We start from the raw sequence: 20,078 nt of genomic DNA, 5'->3' as shown, positions 1-20,078 counted from the left end.
CTCTCTCTCTCTCTCTCTCTCGCGTGCGCACACACACACACGATGCTCAAAACTCCGCATTTGAACAGTCAATAGCAAATACTTAAACTGATAACAAAACATACTTACAGTGCTGATTCAGAAGCGCCAGATTGTCATAGCAAAGTCAGAATTACCTCCTCTCCTAGGTTCACTAAACGGTCGTCCATAGAATGCATTGCTGTTCTGTTGTAAGTGATCTTAAAGATTCCTAAATGCATCTAGTTTCGGAAGGCCAAATAAAGTGCTTTTGCTTTCGCACTGAAACACAGTGTCTCCCTGACATGGCTGCATCAACACTACTGCTGTTCCTGAAACCACGCCTTCTTTCTTTGCGTGCACATTTGGGCGGCATTATGCTAATATTTCCACATAGTGAGGTAGATATGTGGGGGCGTGTTAGAACGAGCCGTTTTAGGTAGGTGTGGCTATATGGGAAACATATAGGTTCTTTCTGAAGCTTCTGACATAATTCAGCTATTATTTTGTCTTGTATGTAAACATCTTTGATGCAAAATATCTTACTCAGGACAGTACTAAAAAAATAACATGCATTTTTTTGTGATCCCTCTTACAAAACATTAAAGTGTTTTTAAAGAAACAAAACGGGCCCTTTGAAAAAGAGCTTGAAAATTGAATTTATAACTAATTGATGTATTGGTTAATCAGCTTAATAAACAATTTAATAATTCTGTTTCAATTGCATGTGCCCTCTCATAATTCTGTGACTAAAACCAACATTAAAATATTCTTCTAGAAACCAGTAACAAGACACAGCTTTTGAAGTTGTGATGGAAAACTGCATACATTTAAATTAATTTATTAAACATTTGAATGTCAAACTCAGTCTTAACAAATAAAACATGTTCCTCTAGGGGGCGGTGTACTGCACAATCTGTGAAAGGCTTTGTGAGCTTTTTGCTCAATCCTTACATTTAAACAGCTTTTGCTGTGTTGCAGTTTCGCGAATAAAACCACCATGTAAATTTTCCATGAACCAGTAACACGACACACCCCTTAGAATGGGGACAGAAGAGCGTATTTATTAGAAATGAATAGATGTATTTGTTGCCATTTCAATATCGTGCGTTGTGTTATAGTTCTGTGCATGAGACCAGCATGTAAATGTTGTTCTATCAACCAGTAACAAGACACACCCTTTAAAGTTGACATGTCAGACTTTGTGTATTTTTAATTTATTTATTCACATTTCTGAATATCAAACTCAGTCGAAGCAACTGCAATGTATTCCTCTAGGGGGCGGTGTACCGCACACTCTTTGGGAAGCTTCCAGGGCTCTTTCTCAGTTTTTACAATTCAATAGCTTTTGTTGTGTTATACTTTTGTGAATAAAACCAACATTTAAATGTCATTAGAGGAAACAATTACTAGACACACCCCATGAAGCTGAAATAAGAGTATTTGTATTTTTTATTAATTGATGTATGTGCTTTTCAATAGCATGTGGTGTGCTATAGTTCTGCAAATTCAACCGATATTTGTTATTCTATGAACCAGTAACAAGACACAGCCTTTGAAGATGAGATAAAATGCTGTATGTTTACAAAAATATGTTAATAGGTTTGAATTTGATTCAATAGCGTGTATCCGAATTTTCTTATGAAAGTAAAAGATACATAGAAATGTGGTTCTATAAACCAGCAACAAGACACACCCTTTGAGGTTTAAATGTCAGACTCTGTGTATTTTAAATTAATTTATTCACATTTCTGAATTTTAAACTCGGTCAAAACAACTGCAATGTGTTCCTCTAAGGGGCAGTGTACTGCACATCTTAAGCTTTTTCTCCATTTTTACATTTAAATAAGCTTTTTTTGTCTTATATTTATGTGAATAATATAAACATTGAAATGTTATTTTAGGAACAAGTATCAAGACACACCCTTAGAAATTGAGATAGAAGATTGATTGATGTATTCGTTGACATTTCAATATCATGTGCTGTGTTATAGTTTTGTGAATAAAACCAGCATTGAAATGTTCGTATATGAACCAGTAACAAGACACACCCTTTGAAGTTGAGATGGAATACTGTATGTTTTAAAAATTAATGTGTTAACAGATTCAACTTTAATTCAATAGCGTGCATCCTGAATTACATATGATAGTAAAAGATGGCTGTAAATATTGTTCTTTAAACAAGTAACAAGACACACCCCTTGAAGTTTGCATATCAAACTGTGTGCATTCTAAATTAATTTATTTAAACTTCTGAATGTCAAACTTGGTCAAGACAAGTGCAATATCTAGGGGGCGGTTGTGCTATAGTTCTGTGAATAAAACCAACATCTAAATGTTTTTTTATGAACCAGTAATAAGACACATCCCTTAGATCTGATTTTTTTTTTTATATATATATATACATTTCACAAGTGAAGCATTTAGATAATAAGAATAATTGTGCTTTTTGCTCTTCGTTTTGCACTTTGCAGACAATCTATCAGTTACAATACATTAAGGCAGATTAAAACAAATAAAACACATTGTGTGTTCTCTTCTACATTTGAAAACAATTAGAACACAGTATGTTTCTTGTCATTGTGCTAAACCGTTAAAGAACTTTTGAAGATTTCCGAGGCTGAATCTCTGACAAATGTCAAAGGTCGAACCAACTTTTTATCGGTTTCTTAGATGACATATTTCATGGCCTTACTGTGTGACTGTGTCCACTAAAGATCATTAATTGTTTGCCATAAATTGTTGTTGGTTTTTGTCCGCATAGTTTAACCTTTATTGTGTGTGTTTGTTTGTTTGTTGGTTTTTAAGTTTTTCAAAGATTCTAAAGCTGGGGGTTAGACTAGCCATTAACGGAAACATTAAGTTTATAATGAATATAAAATACGACATACAGCGACATCATAAATTTAAAAAGTGAAACGTACCCAATTAAGAGTGCTTCTCCAATCTGGTCATCTGTAGAGCGAAGAGAAACATAAGTAACAAACGTCTAGCATCGCTTAAGAGCACAAACAAACACAGTCACTTACCTTGCGAGACTTCGCAAGCCATATCAGTAAAATATAGGCAATCTATAGCCTATTGTTGTTGTTACTTAGTGTTTCAAGTAATGTTTTCGATTTATTATTTGTATTATTATTATTTTTCTGTGGTGTTCCATCCAGGCATTCTGTCAAATCAGGGAGAAAAAACAGTGTTCGCTCATTTTCGCTTTTTTGGTGACTTGCTGTTAAATACCACTTTGCTTGATTTTCTTGCGCGATCTGGCAACACAATACAACCCAGGAAGAAATACCAGCGTGGACTTCTAAGCTCACGCTTAATGCACATTTGAATTGTTTAATATTTACCTGTTTCTTGCAATCGATAATTCGTCAGGTCCTGCTTATTGTAACTAGTAGTTGACAGCTTTGCACATTTGATCGCTGTTATTAAGTGAAAGTATCAACACAGTCAGTATTATTATTTTATTTTGAATTAGCATTTTTTTCAGAAGTCAGAAACAATTTTTTATTTCTATAGGTTAAATTGTTATGGCAGGCACTTCTACAAAGACTGTGCACGACATCTTTCAAAAGATGGAGTATGGACCATCCAGCACGAGCACAGCAACTGCACAGGTAACGTTAAAGCGATCCTCGGGGTAAATTAACTTTGTATCTTACATTTACATTTACATTTAGTCATTTAGCAGACGCTTTTATCCAAAGCGACTTACAAATGAGGACAATGGAAGCAATCAAAATCAACAAAAGAGCAATGATATACAAGTGCTATAACAAGTCTCAGTTAGCTTAACGCAGAACACATAGCAAGGTTTTTTTTTTCAATTATATAATAAATAAAAAGAAAACGGATAGAATAGAAAAAGAATCGAGCAAGCTAGTGTTAGAGGCCTTTTTTGCTTTTGTTAGTTGTATAATAAATAAAAAGAAAACAGATAGAATACAAAAAGATTAGAGAAGCTAGTGTTTTTATTTTTTAAGAAAACAAGCAGTAAATGAATAGATTGCAAGTCTAAAAGGGCAAGTTTTTTTAAAGAATAGAATTAGAATAGAGAGTGCTAGAGTTAGAGGGTCAAATAAAATGCATCTTAAATGCATTTAATACTTTGAATCATCAATTTGATATTTATGTATCATTTAAAGTGCCACAGAACACTGCCATTTTTTCACCCTGTGTTAAAATGATTTACATGTGGCTGTTCATTAGGATACAGACAGCCCATGAGAAAAGATGCTGATAAGATGCTGGTGGTGGTCCTCTTGCTGTAAATTTGCATTAAAAAACAATGGATGTCTCAAAGGAGTAGTTTGCTTAAAAATGAAAATTCAGTCATTTACTCATCCTCAACATGTACCAACTAAGTCCATATTACTTTTTTTCTCACGTGAAACACAAAAGAACATCTTAGGCAGGTTACAAACTGACAGCTTCAGTCACCATTCACATTAATTACATCTTTTTGCCATGCAATTAAAGTGAAAAGTGACTGAGCTGGTCAAGTGTTTATATTTCTTATATCGCACTTTATAAAAAGCCAAAGGAAAGTCATACAGGTTGGAACAACATTAGTCTAAGTAAATGTAATTTTCTCTCAAACTACCCCTTTAAGTGTTGTGAGCAAAGTTCAAAATAGTTAACTGTTCATGTATTTTGTGCGAGCTATATGTTCTATGAATGATCTACTGCAACCTTCACCCTGTTTTCACAAAGCCACTCTATTGGTTCCCTCAGAGGTGGAACAACCAAACTACAGTTTGTTTACTCAAATCAAGAATGCTTGTTGTTTGAATTATCAGAGTAATTTGAATTTTCAGCATATTTGAACTTAATTTTAAAGTGTAACGTCACAAGTGTTGTGAGCAAAGTTCAAAATAGTTAACTGTTCATGTATTTTGTGCGAGCTATATGTTCTATGAATGATCTACTGCAACCTTCACCCTGTTTTCACAAAGCCACTCTATTGGTTCCCTCAGAGGTGGAACAACCAAACTACAGTTTGTTTACTCAAATCAAGCATGCTTGTTGTTTGAATTATCAGAGTAATTTGAATTTTCAGCATATTTGAACTTAATTTTAAAGTGTAACGTCATCGTTGCTGTCCAATTTGTGTGAGATATTCATTCCAGTTAAACAAATTCTCAAGAAACTGTCCGTTTTTTGTTTTTTTCATTCTCTCAGTCATGGCTGGAGAAACACTCTCGCATTCTTGGCTTCTTCATTGATGGGAAATTTTCCAGCCCTGCAGACAGACAGACCCAAGATGTGACTGATTCCAAAGGTAAGCAATATTTGATCTTTCAGATCTGTTGTATTATCTTCCATGCAGTGATAAAGATAACTTCTCCTGCCCTCCTCCTCCTGTCTTTGTACAGCAGCGGTGGTCTGCAGCACTGTTTGTGCTAAAGATGAGGATGTTGCGTCTGCTGCCTCATCTGCAGCTGGAGGCTTCAAAACCTGGAGTGAACTGAGCTGTTACCAAAGAGCCAAAGTGTTACTCAAGTACTAGAGCTTTACTCAAAATAATGTCATAAATGTTCCATGTTACATCATGCTACATCATTATTAATGTATGTCTGTGCCCCAGGTTGGCGAGTGTCCTGCAGAGACACAGTCAGTGTGTGTCTGAGCTGTGTGAGCTCTCTCAGTCTTCTACTTCTCCTGCTGTGCTCATTAGACAGGCCCAGTACTATGCCAGCTGGGCTCAGCTACGAGACACGCTCATGCCTGAGTGGATCCCGCAAGGTATGTGAGTGTTTGTTTGTGTGTGTGTGTATGTGAGTCTGAGAGGCAGAACTTGTTGAAGACAGTGAGAAAATGTGTTGTAAGTAGGAGGCATGGTTGTACTAAAAGTCTCATGTCATATTTTGTCTGTTCACTAGGCGTTGTGGCAGTGGTTGTTTCAGATGACTGCTCCGTCTACTTTCTTCTGCTTAAGGTTTTACCAGCTCTAGCTATGGGTGAGTCTTTCTCTTAAAACATGATAAGATACATATATGAACAATATTATGATACTTTCATATACTACCCACTCTTTCAAAAGATGAATGAAGTGACATAAAAACAGGGAAGAAAAAAAAGAAACAGAAGTTCTCACATATTGTTTTTTTTTTTTTTTAAATAACTTGCTGACAGCAGCAGTTTAGGCATTTGAAGATTAACTTGTGTTGACCGTAATAAAACTGTGGCACTTTCAAAAAATTGCATTGTTGCAGATGCAGCACTAATGGCAAGTAAATTACATGTTTCACATTTAAATGTAATACTGAAAACTATAAATCAATTTTTAAAATCAATTTTGTACTTCACCTTAGTATTGAGAGTATTTTGATCATCGTCCCTATAAAATTGTGGGGGTTGTATGTGTGTATTGTTAAACCGTTTTCATTGGTTTACATTTAACCAGTGTTATTTTAGCATCATAAAGATAGTATTATAGTTTTTATTAATAAAATATTTTGAATCATTTAAATTTTCCATTGTAATTTTAATTCATTTTGTTCACTTTGTGTTTTTGTCATTTGATTCGTTTTTGTTTTTAAAATATATCTATATAGTTATTATTATTATTTATTTCATTTTATTTTTAGTTATTGTAGTACATTACATTAAATAAATAAAACTGTGAAATGTTGCCTTGGCAAATAGCTGAAATAAAATGACTATTTAATTTAATTTTAGTTAAATTTTATTTTAAGTAAAATGTTTTATGTTTTTCGTTATAACTATAATTAACTATAATATTTTGAATTATTTACATTTGTATATTTTCATTTTTAGTTCATTTTGTTGTTGTTGTTTGTCATTTAATTCGTTTTGTTTTCAATATATATATTTGTAGTTGTTTTAGTACGTTAAGTTCAACTAAATGTAAATGAGAAGTGTTCCCTTGGCAACTAGCTGAATTAAAATTACTATATTTATTCTTATTTCAGTTAACGTTTTATTTCAAATAACAATTTTTTATGGTTTTAGTTCTAAATATAATGAACTATAATTATAACCCTGCATTTAACTGCTTTAACAAATAATATATATCATTTATGATTTAAAATAGCTTAATTCATTAGGAGTTCTTGCTCATAAATGTAAAAACTAGTAATCTTATCTGAATGAGATGCGCGGGTGCAAATCAAACTGGGTTAAATATTATTTATTTACATGTCTATTTATTTTCTAGGCAATGCTGTTATTGTGGTGCCTGGCAAGACTACCGCTCTTCCTGCCCTTCTGTTGGCTCAGCTGTTTATGGAGGCTGGGATCCCTGCTGGAGTACTGAATGTGGTAACAGGCAGTGAAGCATTTCTGGGTGCCAAAGTGGCTCAAAATCCACAAGTGAACTACCAGACCTACAGCGGAAGACAACAGACTGGAGAAGCCCTGGCTAAAGCAGTAGCTGGTTGGGGAGTCCCCATATCTTTCTCTCTCTCACTCGGCTCTGTGTGCCCTTTTATCATCTTTGATTCGGCAGACCTCGACAGTGCTGTGACTTTCGATCAGTTATTCAATTCATGCTGAATAAATGTACATATTTAAAAAAAAAAAAAAAAAACCTTCTTTGAAATTGTAATAATATGTCACAATATTGCTGTTTTACTGTATTTTGATCAAATGCATGCAGCCTTGGAGAGCATGAGAAATTTCTCAAGAATATATAAAAAAAAAATCTTACCTATTCCAATACAGTAAGTATTTTACTAGTTTCCAAGGTTTTCAGCAAAGAACATAGGAAAACATTATGTGGTATTTATATATGTATTTAATAATTAGATATCTAATATTTAATATATACTACTTGTTATTAGTGCTTATTTTCTAAAATAAAACCAGTTAACAGCGCTTCAGCAGTACCGCCATAGTCTGCTAGGGGTGCACACTGATTGAAAACCACTTGTCATGTGTAGAACAAATATAATATTTATGTTTTTGCCTGCTTCTCTCTTTCTCTTGTCCAGTTCCAGTGGGTGCTCTGTGTGCAGGAATCAGTGTTGGACATTGTTGTGGCCAGGCTGAAGTTGAGAATGAATGGGATGAAATGTGTTCCTCTTGCCACTGAGACTGACAGGAAACGTATAGATGCTGCAGTTCTGGGGGCCCAGCAGCAGGGGGCGACAGTGTGTGAACATTTACGTTTAAATGTTGCCAAATATTTTAGGATGGATTTTTTGGCATTTAATGGACGAATGCTTTCATCTTTCTGATTTCTTGTGGTTTTACATCTTGTAGCTGATCCAGTCATGTCCACCTGGAACTGGTGCTCTCTACTCCCCTACTGTACTGTGTGGACTGGCTCCTTCCTGCGAGTCTGTGATTTCACCTCCTCCAGGCCCTGTGCTGCCCCTCATATCCTTCAGGAGCTCTGCTGAGGGAGTTGCACTCGGTGAGGATGAAATTAAAAAGAACTGATTTATATGAAGCTAAAAATCTTGCTATAGTTGACTATTTCCATAGGCATACATTGTTGTCTGAGTGCAGTGAAAATCATTCTATTTTGCAGCTTTTAATGGAATATTTTCACAAATTTACATATTATATTAATGCCATTGCAATATAAGTTAAAAGTTTTGTGATCTGTGCTTGTGTATAGGAAACCACAGTCCTCATGGTCAGGCGGCCTCCATCTGGACTGAAGATTTGACTCTGGCTTTGGAGTCTGCAAAGAGGTACGTACATGCTTGGTCAAGTATATGGGCAACCTTGATTTCATTTTATCTTGATCTCTTACTGCTCTTACTATCTCTTTTTCTTTCTCTATAGTCTGTGTGTAGGTTCGGTGTGGGTGAACTGTCATTCTGTAATGGATCCTGCATTGCCTCTGTGTGGACGGAGGGAGAGCGGGAACTGCACCGATGGAGGCAGAGAGGTATATTATAAAAATGGTCACATGTTTAGTTTCATGTGCTGAAAATGGGATTCAGTGTTGTCTACGCTATTGTTTCTGTTCCTTTGGGTTTTCTACTGTATTTCTGATTGGATGTATGGTCTTGGTTGGTGACCAGTTGAGAATGTCTGACTCCTCAAGGGGAAGTCGTGGCCTAAAGACGTCACGTCACGTCACTTTTTGTTCCTCTGTAGGGTCTGTATCAGTTCCTTCGGCCGTCACATTCACCTTCCCTCCCTCACTCCAGTCCCAGCTCTATCAACTATGCTGATTTTGGCTCTACAGCTTCCAAATTCATGATACCTGAAGGATTTGATCCTTCCAGGTGGGTGTGTTGTAGCTCATAGTTCAATGGTGAACTGCAAAATGCATATAGGTTTGGTATCATAAATTGAACAGTCTTGTTACAGCTGGTGTAAACATATAAATATCATCAAAAGTCTGTCTTGAGAAGTATTTAGATTGAGTTTAGATTTTAGCACTAACACTTAATTCCATAGTCAAGTCAGACTCAGAGAGTTTTGATTTTGTTTGGTTTTTTCCTGGTGAAATATTTAATGTCATGGATGAATATTTACAGATTATTCCACTGTTTTGTAGATAGTGTTTAGAACTGTATAGGGGTCCAAATGACAAAGATTCAAGCCTAATTAAAGGGGGGAAATGACTTAAGAAAGATGGCATAGAGCAAAATAGGTCTGTTTAGCTATCTTTGTTGCATTGTATGACAATAATGACAGTTCAAAAATGGGAAAATGCACTTCTTGTGTTTTTTTCCCCAACGTTTCAATCTCAATATCCTTTTAGATTCTGGTTTATAAACCTCTTTGGTATCTTCATTTTTAAGGCCCTGTATAGTTCAATCCCAGAGATATGGGGATCTCATTGTGGGTCCATGTGCAAGTTGTTGAATATCACCCATTTTCAATTTAAGCCAGAAGTATACTTTTCTTGTCTGAATTCTACTCTGGCCTGCGGACAATCCATGTGACATAATTTTTGTCCTCCGCACAGTCTGCTGAGTTTTGGTCACAGTGTCCGCACACAAGCCAGATTTTTGGGTTTTTAGTGCTCAAAGCTCCAGTTGGGTGTCCATCTGCGCTCACAGTCAATGCAGTATGCTTTGAAGAGCTTGCGTGACACAGAGCAGAACACAGAAAATAAACTATACCTGAACCTTTATCCGGGGAAGTTTCTGAATTTTGACACGGAATGACCCTGTACTGAAATCATAATATTTTGATTGATTTTCTTGGTATTGTAGCAGCACTGCCAGCAACAGATTGTGTGGGACTTTCCTCTCTCTTTGAAAATGAATTTTTTGAGCAGCTTCCTGTACTATAGGTCACTGTACTTCACTACTTCCTCGCGCTTTACTTAATTCCTCTCTGCACCATAGAAATCAAGTCACAAAAATCTGTAAAATGCACCCAGGCTTTAAAATTTCATCCACTGATTTAGATATTCCTTTTTCCCCCTTTTTCTTTTTTTCTGTACCAATGAGTTGTGTAACATGAATTATATTATTTAATTGTGTTACTGTATTTTAATACATACCCAGTGGGCAATCAATGTTGAAAAGACATCAAAATTGATGTCAAAAACAGGTCAGATATTCAAATCAATCTGATGCCAAAAACTTGACATGATGTTGATTTGATATACAGTAAATTGATCGTCAAACATATTGGCCTATACAGTATATACACATTAAACCAATTTCACTTCAACTTCCTCGTTGATATATTCAGCTTCCTATTTTCACTTGAATACCACTGGAAGAAATTGCCATCCAAGCTGAATTTAAAATGATGTTACAGCATCTTGATCAAGTCTTGACTAATATCAAGGTGCCCACTGGGTAACCTTTAATGCAGTGGTCTCAAACTCAATTCCTGGAGGGCCACAGCTCTGCAGAGTTTAGCTCCAACCAGCTTCAAATCACCTGCTTGGAAGTTTCTAGTAATCCAGAAGACCTTGATTAGCTGGATCAGGTGTGTTTGATTAGGGTTGGAGCTAAACTGTGCAGAGCTGTGGCCCTCCAGGAATTGAGTTTGAGACCAATGTATAAAATGTGGCTAAATGACCACTACTGCTGTTTGCTAAACTCAGACCTCTTCTATAACCCATTTCTCTCTCCTCCTCTCTTTCACAGTGTCCCTCGCTTTTACTCCCAGTTCGTGGGTGGTCAGTTGTGTAAAGCTGACTCGGGCTGCAGCAGGTCAGTTTTGGCCCCTGGGGGCTCTGTACTGGCTCACTGCCCAGACGGAGGCAGGAAGGATGTCCGGAATGCAGTAGAGGCTGCCATTAAGGTCCAGCCAGGGTAGGAGCATATGGGAAAGTTACCATGAGGATAAAACATATGGACTAGGGATGCACAATATTATCGGACTGATATTGGAATCGGCAGATAATGGCTTTAAATGTAAATATCGGCATGGCCCGATATGAAAAATTCTGCGGATATGTCTTGCTGATAAGAGGAATGCGTTACTCGCATGTGCTCAGGGTGTGCTAGCGATTAGATCATGTCAGCAGTGTGGCTCATTCTTGAAGCAAAGTTTTGTCTGAATGATGATTAGATTGACTGTTTGGATTGCTGCATTTAATCTGTGAAAGCACATACAGAATGACGCGTTCGGTGTGTGATAGAGTAAACCGTAATAGCGGCAGCAGTGGCAGCCTCTCCCCCAGGTCCTAACGCACGTTCGGTAAGGAGTTTTAATCTGTAGGGGGCGCTGTTGGCCTACTTCTAATTAAATTAAAAGTAAAATAGCCTACTTTATTTTTTAAACAAATCATAAGCTCTAAAAGATTTTCAGAATTTTTACAGCTCTTTTGCTTTAGACCATCTACAAATGTTAAATCTTAAAATGAAATGTTAGGGTTAACCTTGCACCTTTCTGGGGAAAAAAATGCAGCGATTGATATATAGTTTATTTATAGTTATTTTCAAAGCTTCAATGTACTGTCAAAAAAATCTTCATTATTGTTTATTTAATTCTAACAAATAAGTTCTTGTTTAAAACGAACCAAAATTAACAAATATTTTGCTTACAACTTCTGCACAGGAGAGACTTGGTGTTGTTTCCAAACAGAAGGAAATATGTCGGTATCGGCCAAAATGATTTGAAAAATATCGGATATCGGCAAAAATCCAATATCGTGCATCCCTAATATGGACCAAAAAAATTTAGGTCAAACTTTTTTGATAAAATACTTACAGAACTACTGTGATGCTCCTTGTGTCGTTGCAGGTGGATGAAGAAAAGCCCCGCTGCACGCTCTCAGTCCCTTTATTCACTTGCTGACAGTCTAGATAAGAGGAGACGGGACCTGGCTGTATCAATCCAGACTCAAACCGGCATCTCATTAGAAGAGGCAGAGAAAGAGGTGCAGCTTAGCATCTCCAGGCTCTCTGATTGGGCTGCACGCTGTGATAAAGAGCAGGGTGGAACACCAGTAAGAACCTACAATATTTATTCATTAGTATAGGAATGTTTGCACAATTGACCCTTCGCAAAGGACTGCCCCGCTTAGTTACTGTTGCTACGTCCGACAAGCCATGGTGCTCTCATGCCACACACCATGTTCTTAGACAGTGAAAAATAAATTGCGGAGCAAAGAGGACACTGACATGCACCAACAGACAAGACAGAAACAGCTTACTTTTGATATGACACAAAGTCTCATCTTTAAAATTATGTCTTTTTTTTATTTTTATTGAAACATTAAATACCATTTTGTGGCTCTTTAAGGTGTCGTGACAGATCACTGTACTAGCGCCTCAGTTCAAGCGGCACGTGAACCGATCATCTCTTCCTCTTTACTAGTTATAGCATGAAATAAACATGAATGAACATCAGAAGGTTTCTTGATTCAACCGCGGAAAGAAATCAATTCACAATTCACATTTTTCAAGTTCAAGTCCACCAACATTAATCTACGCTCCTGTCTGATTTGTTTGTCGTTTGATTCATTTGATTTGGCGTTATGATTGGTCCGATCGCCTGTCAGTCAAGCTCCCTGCGAAGGGTCAATTAACCCAAGATTTTATTTGCTTGCTTTCTAATTATATGTTCATCTCATTAAAGGTCCTGCCCCAGTCTGGTTCCGCCCTGTCATCTCCTGAGGCTTTAGGGGTGCTGGGAGTGATTCTCCCCAACTCCAAACCGCTGCTCTCTCTGGTGTCCTTGCTAGGGGCAGCTATTGCCATGGGTAATGCCGTTGTCATGGTGCCAAGTGAAAAATACCCTCTTCCAGCTCTTGAATTTATACAGGTTACTTTTCAAATAAATACATTTCTGTATATGTGTATGTTTTAAGTGGTAGCAGTAGACACTTTACACTCACACTGTAACCTTCAGACTGCCTCCATTAATGTTCATGTTTTACAATTAATCTTCATGTTGCAATTCTTTGTTTGTAATGTTTTCGACTTCTGTTTTTTGCTCAAAGGTCCTGCAGGCCTCTGATATCCCCGGAGGTCTGGTCAGTATAATAACAGGGGGCAGGGATCAGCTGACCCAGGCACTTGCCAACCACAGTGTGATTCAAAGCATTTGGTATTGGGGAAGTAAAGAGGTGAGGGGATTTTTTCTTAAAATGGAAGAAGACAAATACGCATTGAGATTTTAGGGAATAGAAACATTTTGTATTTGACCTTGGCAGGGCATACATTTACAAAGATGGTGTTCTATATAACTGTAAAAGCATGCAGGCTGTTTTGCCTGCTTTGAACAAGGAAAATGTTCTGGCAGCACTCATTTTATTGTATGTATGGAACTTTTTTTCATCAGGGCTGTCAGTTTCTTCAGTACTCCTGTGTAAGTCCCCTTAAACGTCTGTGGCTACACTGTGAAGAGGAGGAGGAGAGGGAAGCAGGACAAAACTGGTCTAGCTCAAATCCCTCTCTTCAAGAAGAGCTTTGGAGGAAGGCGGTGGTCTGGAAAAGTATTTGGATCCCTACTGCATAAAGCACTTATTATTACATTTTGGACAACAGAAAGTGACCGGGCATGTTAGGAGAAATTCTAACATTTGTTTCACTTTCACAAAGTCATGTGAAATCAGGAAGGTTACCTTTATTAATGTTTCCCATGACAGACGGTTGTATTCTGACAAATAAACTGTTATAACAAGTTTAACTTGTTTATTGCAAAATAGTACAGGTTTTATTACAAATGTAAAACATTATCATACATTCCCTGTTGTCATATATATAATGTGAGGTACCTCATTTAACAATGATATTTTTGTTTAGAGTGCTTAAATTAACTGATTAAAAATATATTAAATGTGCCAAAATTAGTGGTACTATATTCTACTTAACTAAAAAAAAATAGCAATGGCTACCCACCCTTGATAGAACACGTACAACACGGAGACGTCTAGTTTACGTCTGCATTTACGTAAAATAGACGCCTAGCCATTGCTATTTTTTAGTTAATTGTATTTGCTCACTTGCAATACACCTCTAAGACATTTCCTATCAGATGTTAAATAAACATTTAGAAAATTACTTGAATATGCTTATGATTTAGAATGTAGCCTATGTAAAACTGATCTAATACGTTTATCAGATGCTTTTACACAGCAGATGTTTCCCAGATCAAGCGCTCTTTAGCAGACATCTGGGAAGACTTGAAAAGTAGCATAGAGCATTACATAGGTTATAAGTTTATGTAGGTCTCCTCATTCAACAATAGACAATTACTCTCTTTACTATCTATTACTACTCTATTATCTATCATTACTATTACTATCTCATTCTCATTGCTACCAGAATTCTTATATATGAAAAATACTGATATAAAAATACTATAATGTGGCAGTCTGAAAGCTGTTTACTACAAAAGCTGTCATGAAGACTCCAGTCCACACCCTGAGGAGGAGTTCAAGTTCCAAACGTGCTCGCGCCACGCACAAGGAAGTGAAACGGCGAAATGCTGCTGAGTTACAGTGACACAGCAAAATGCCACGTCTTGTGAGTGGACATGTTTTATTGCTGACAAAAGTGAGGTTTCGTGTGCAAATCATGGTACCAGAATGCTTAGTCACTGTCACCTGATGGATTACCTTTGCGTCCGATTCCGAAGGCAGTTACTAAGTGAAAAACAGCTACATATAGTTGGAAGACTGTCCCATGATATTACCACACCATGGTTTCCGTTTCTATAGTTTAACATAAGCAGCACAGCAAATTCAACGTTAGGGTGATTTTTAGATTAACATCATGTTACTGAATATTACTTATTTTTAACCCATTAGACTTTCATTTCACTAATTCAACACACTTTGATCCTTTGACTCGAGCAAACAAAGTCAAGTGTGCCAAGGAAGTCGAGGGTCATTTCATCATTTTGTAAATAGTTTAAGGTTCAACCTTAAAAGTTTGCTGTGAAAATACAATGTGGCAGAGGTGTCGGGTTGAAACATCATGATGAATTATACAAAACGTTTACTAAATTATACCAAAGTCTCTTAGGGTGATATAGTCTTTGATTATACTGAACATTTTCCATTCTCATTTAACGCAAATCTTAGAATCAGGTTTACTGTTCAGTGTTTTTATATTAATACAATCTATTAAGATTTTTTTCGTTCAATATGTAATTAATTGCATTACACCCCTGGTGTAATTTAAATATAATTACAAAACATCGAATGTCCTGTTCTTAAAGACTGATATATTGTCTAACGTTACATTTTACATACAAAACCTAGAACGCCAAATCGTTTTCTGTTGGGTTCATCTTGCCATTAATTATGAAAAAGGGGAACAAATATCTTATCTCCGTTGTCTGCTGACTCTCAGCTGACTGTTTAACACTTCCTCGCTACTCAGCTCGTTCTTTGATTGGCTGGTTTCAGTTTCACTGACGCGTCGTGTTGTGAGCGTATATAAAGACGAAGGTGCAGGTTCTATCTCACAGCTTCGGGAAGATCTGAAGAGGTTCTTGCTTCAACAGTGATTGAACGGAACTTCGATCTCGCTGGAATTTCCCTTCGAAAACATCTTACTTCATATTTATTATTTTTTACCAACATTTTGATAATAAAACGACAAAAAATCCGCCGAAATGGAGACTTCTCAGATTCGCCAGAACTACGACCGCGACTGCGAGGCTTTGATCAACAAGATGATCAACTTGGAGCTTTACGCTGGATACACCTACACCTCCATGGCAAGTATCTAGTTTTTTTTTTAATCCATATGCTAAATCATGTCTTTTGACTTTTTTTCTTTTGGTTGCGACAGTGTAACGTTATGCAATTCAGAGCTTGCACTTAGGCGGTGAACGAGCGCGTCTCTCGGTGTTTTTAATCTTTTCCTTAACGATTTTGTTCCTTACAGGCTCACTACTTCAAACGGGATGATGTCGCTCTTGCTGGTTTTGCCAAGTTCTTCAAGAAGAACAGCGAGGAGGAGCGCGAGCATGCTGAGAAGTTCATGGAGTTCCAGAACAAGAGGGGGGGACGCATTGTGCTTCAGGACATCAAGGTAATTGCATTTGAAATACGCCTTTTCTATGGTGAACGATTTGATGAGCAAATCTGGCTCTAGATCTATGCATATTTGCAAGGGCCCATTGAATTGAAGGGGAGGGGGGCATCACGTGCTCACTGACGTGTCTGTCTCTTTCTCTTCAGAAACCTGAGCGCGATGAGTGGGACAATGGACTGATTGCTATGCAGTGCGCTCTTCAGCTGGAGAAGAACGTCAACCAGGCTCTGCTGGATCTGCATAAGGTCGCCTCTGAGAATGGAGACCCTCATGTGAGTTTCTAAGGCCATGTTTTTATGTACATTACTGCCTCTATCCCATCCTAATTTATTGAATTAAGCATCCCAACATCTCTTCTATTGTCTTGTCGAACAGCTGTGTGACTTCCTGGAGACTCACTACCTGAATGAGCAGGTTGAGGCCATCAAGAAGCTTGGTGACCACATCACCAACCTTTCCAAGATGGATGCTGGCAACAACAGGATGGCGGAGTACCTGTTTGACAAGCACACCCTGGATGGAGACAGCAGCTAAATGCAGCCCTCAGATCATATGCATGTTGCAAAGCCTCCAGCTATACTGTATGCATAAATAATCAAGCAATGTTGTCACGCAGCTCTAATGCAAGTTTTTAGACTTTGAGAGGCTGAAAGGTTAACAATTAGAGGCAACATCAAGATACTGGCTCTTTTGATTGGTCATCTTGTGATTTTTAGTCATCAAGCTGATGCTTTTGTGTTTAATGTACACTAATTGGTTTTAACCAAGTGAATTAGATGAATAAACATTTTTGGCTGGATTGACTGGTCTCTTTGTTTTCAATAAACAGGTGTGTCAGAGGTTAGTGAGTACAAAAGTAATATTTGAACAAGCATTTTTTTTTTTTTAGCCATTAATGATTTATTCTCTCTGGCCTACAAAAAGGTAATGATTAAACTATATGTAAGACTGTGTGGCATCTCGGTCTTTCCTGGATTAACTGATGCCAAACACTATGCACTGCATACTGACTGACCTTCTAAATGATAACAACACTTACTACTACAGGAGCATATGCAGAAGGGAAAATAGTTCAGAAATTCAAATCAAATGATATCTGTTTAATATGACTAATACAGACCCACAAATATTAGAACAGAACTAAATATGTTCAGTTTACTTAAACAGGATTATTAGTAAATACATGATCCATTGTTTACAATGGCAAATAAGCTTTAATGTTTATTGCTATCTTGTTGAGTATGGAGTGATGTGGTTGATTATGTTATATTATTAGGCCACTAGTTTTACACGTACCCTAAATCTGTCTGAGGAAGACCCTTAGATTTACACTGAACACCGAAAGGCATAATGTCATGTTGGCTTTAGTGTTATCATCACTATACTGAAGCATTAGGATCTGCACTGACAACAAGATGAGCTCCCGTGCTGGCCTCACTAACATCTCTTCCAACAGCAACCTCTGTTTCCCTCAGGATTTCAATTATACAGGTACTGACCAGATTCAACCCAGTTCAGTCAGTTTGCAGCGGACAGTTGTGTTACTAAAGCTTTCCTAAAGTATAGCATACACTTCTGGTATAATTTCTTAAACATTTAAAATTATATAAAAAATTCAATAGGCCTATGAATAGCATTTAGATCGTTGGCCTTCAATCGCTCATCTCAGCTGTGGTGTCAGCTATTCCTGAGTGCACAAAACTTGGCTTGAAATTTTATGTCTATGGGAAGTCAAAACACCTGAAATTTCTGGGCACTAAAAACCATGATAAAGAGCCTTAGTGTTCTAAACAGCACTTATACGTTCTTAAATACTTTATTAAAATGGAAAAACCTTTTTCCACATAATTAAAGTTCATACAAACATACTAGGACTAGGACTTAAATAACAACATTTCACCAATTTCAACATTTTCCTACCCAGTCCAACACAAAGCACACTGGGAACTATAAATCCGCTGTCCAGTTTCAGGTGTCGATAAAAATTAATCATGTAGTTACAATTTTTGTAGATTGTAGGTGTGTGGTCTTGTGCTTGATTGTTTGATTGGGGGAATGGATTGGTTAGTGTGCAATACTTACTCATTCCTGTTAAACTGCCTGTGGTTTTGTGATTCTCTGTACTTGATGTATCAGTTTCAGTGCCAGTTCTGTGATGCTCTCAGAATGACAATTATGTTTGATGTGGTTCTGAAAAATAAAATAAAATAAGTGTATTGCAATATATTTCCTTTACAAAATCAGCTTTTACAATTATTGTCAAAATGGATAGCTCACACAAAAATAGTTCACATACCTTCATGTCATACAAACCTGTATGACAAAAAAATGCTTTATTGTTTGTTAGTAAATAATGACAGAATTGTCTCTTTAAGACAAAACTGCAATTATTACACTGAATTTGTGTTGTTATAGTACAGTATATGGTTTTGTAAAGCATTTCAGCATTCTTCATTCCAATGTTAAACCTATTTGCAACCTTTTGTGTTTATTGGTAATTTTTATTTTAAAGAACAAAATGTAATGAAAGATATGGTGAATATTCTGTTTAAATGAGAGTAATATAATGGAATTAGATGGAATTTTGGTTACCTGGTGTTACTAAACTGAAAAAGGTTATGGCAGGTGTAAAATTGAAGGTTAGACACCTGGTCTCTGAGCTGATCAAATAACAAACATACTCACATGTTCCATAATATTGCATATATGAGAATATGCTGAGTCACAGCAACACAGCTCAGTGTCAAGTCTTTGATCCGTTTACATTTGCTGACAGACTGAGAGTTCATTCTGGTACGACATGCTTTGTCATTGTCACCCTAATAATTTTTTTTTCATCCAAATTCAGTTACCAGGGATGATATCACTGTTACATGATATTGCAGAACTGCCTCATGATATTTGCCACATCACACAGGCTGTTGCTGTAGTATGCAGGGCCATTTGCATCCTTGACATCCTGATATTTTGTAATTTAATAAATACTAACCTATTGTAATAAATGTAGACTGTTTTAAAACATGTGCTGACAATGTTTTTTTTTTGTTTTTTTAACAGGAATCATAGGACCAGTTCAAATTTGTGATAAAGCCCTGTTCAGATCAACCATACCATGAAAGCTGAGTTTGCAAAGTCTTATCGGTTTGTAACTGCTGCCGACTGCATATTATGTGACATGAAAAGTGAGTATCATAAGGAGAGTAAGCCTACTGATATCACACATATTGCACAAAGACATTTCACCGGTTACATTTCTATAGACATTCTTCTAGTAATGATAGTAGAAAATTATTTGCTATTAATTGTTCAATATTTCATTTGTCTTTATTTTTGCTCCAGTACTTTAATAGATTTTTTTTTAGTTGTAGTAACTTATAGGATTATGAAAGAGTTTCTATTACATTTTTGTGGTTACCATAGTGCTGAAAAGTAGAGCTTGTAGTTAAGCTGTGGATGCTTACCTGAAGGCAATGGTGGACAGAAGTAAACAAATCAAGTACTTGAGTAAAAGTACAGATCCGTATAATAAAATATTACTCCAGTAAAAGTACTCAGTTTCAATTTTACTCGAGTGAAAGTACAAAAGTACTTGATTTTTTATGTACTTTTGTACTTTCACTCGAGTAAAATTGAAACTGAGTACTTTTACTGGAGTAATATTTTATTATACGGATCTGTACTTTTACTCAA

General features: G+C 36.6%; 3 protein-coding genes and 1 long non-coding RNA gene across 4 annotated transcripts in view; 2 read left to right on the top strand and 2 right to left on the bottom strand.

Annotated features, from left to right (window-relative positions):
- Positions 1–3,110, bottom strand: part of LOC107729452 (apoptosis regulator BAX-like) — an 11,743-nt gene extending 8,633 nt beyond the window's left edge. The window contains exons 1-2 of the mRNA XM_016539955.1: positions 3,027–3,110; positions 2,922–2,952 (exon numbers count right to left, since the gene is read on the bottom strand). Coding sequence (XP_016395441.1) covers positions 2,922–2,952; positions 3,027–3,048 — 53 coding nt within the window. The 5' untranslated portion in view covers positions 3,049–3,110. The remainder of the gene's footprint in view (positions 1–2,921; positions 2,953–3,026) is intronic.
- A 200-nt stretch (positions 3,111–3,310) lies between these two features.
- LOC107729490 (aldehyde dehydrogenase family 16 member A1-like) lies at positions 3,311–14,016 on the top strand. The gene is given in 16 exon segments (XM_016540017.1): positions 3,311–3,617; positions 5,182–5,281; positions 5,376–5,502; positions 5,588–5,745; positions 5,883–5,960; positions 7,181–7,524; positions 7,956–8,114; positions 8,227–8,380; positions 8,588–8,663; positions 8,758–8,863; positions 9,076–9,206; positions 11,037–11,204; positions 12,139–12,343; positions 12,976–13,161; positions 13,340–13,465; positions 13,681–14,016. Coding segments are annotated over 16 exon segments (2,382 nt in total). The 5' UTR covers positions 3,311–3,530; the 3' UTR covers positions 13,858–14,016.
- Positions 14,017–15,794: 1,778 nt separating this feature from the next.
- LOC107729487 (ferritin, middle subunit-like) lies at positions 15,795–17,185 on the top strand. The gene is made up of 4 exons (XM_016540013.1): positions 15,795–16,068; positions 16,239–16,385; positions 16,535–16,660; positions 16,764–17,185. Exons 1-4 carry the CDS (start codon positions 15,964–15,966, stop codon positions 16,920–16,922), a joined length of 537 nt encoding a protein of 178 aa, XP_016395499.1. The 5' UTR covers positions 15,795–15,963; the 3' UTR covers positions 16,923–17,185.
- Positions 17,186–17,258: 73 nt separating this feature from the next.
- The window catches only part of LOC107729491 (uncharacterized), a 14,718-nt gene continuing 11,898 nt past the window's right edge, over positions 17,259–20,078 (bottom strand). Inside the window, exons 2-3 of the long non-coding RNA XR_001638584.1 lie at positions 20,002–20,006; positions 17,259–18,089 (exon numbers count right to left, since the gene is read on the bottom strand). This is a non-coding gene — a long non-coding RNA (uncharacterized LOC107729491). The remainder of the gene's footprint in view (positions 18,090–20,001; positions 20,007–20,078) is intronic.

Source organism: Sinocyclocheilus rhinocerous, unplaced genomic scaffold, assembly GCF_001515625.1.
Source record: "Sinocyclocheilus rhinocerous isolate Xijiao unplaced genomic scaffold, SAMN03320098_v1.1 scaffold697, whole genome shotgun sequence".
NCBI lineage: Eukaryota > Metazoa > Chordata > Actinopteri > Cypriniformes > Cyprinidae > Sinocyclocheilus > Sinocyclocheilus rhinocerous.
Note: the sequence above shows the minus strand (reverse complement) of the source record. Positions and strands in the feature narration are given on the sequence as shown.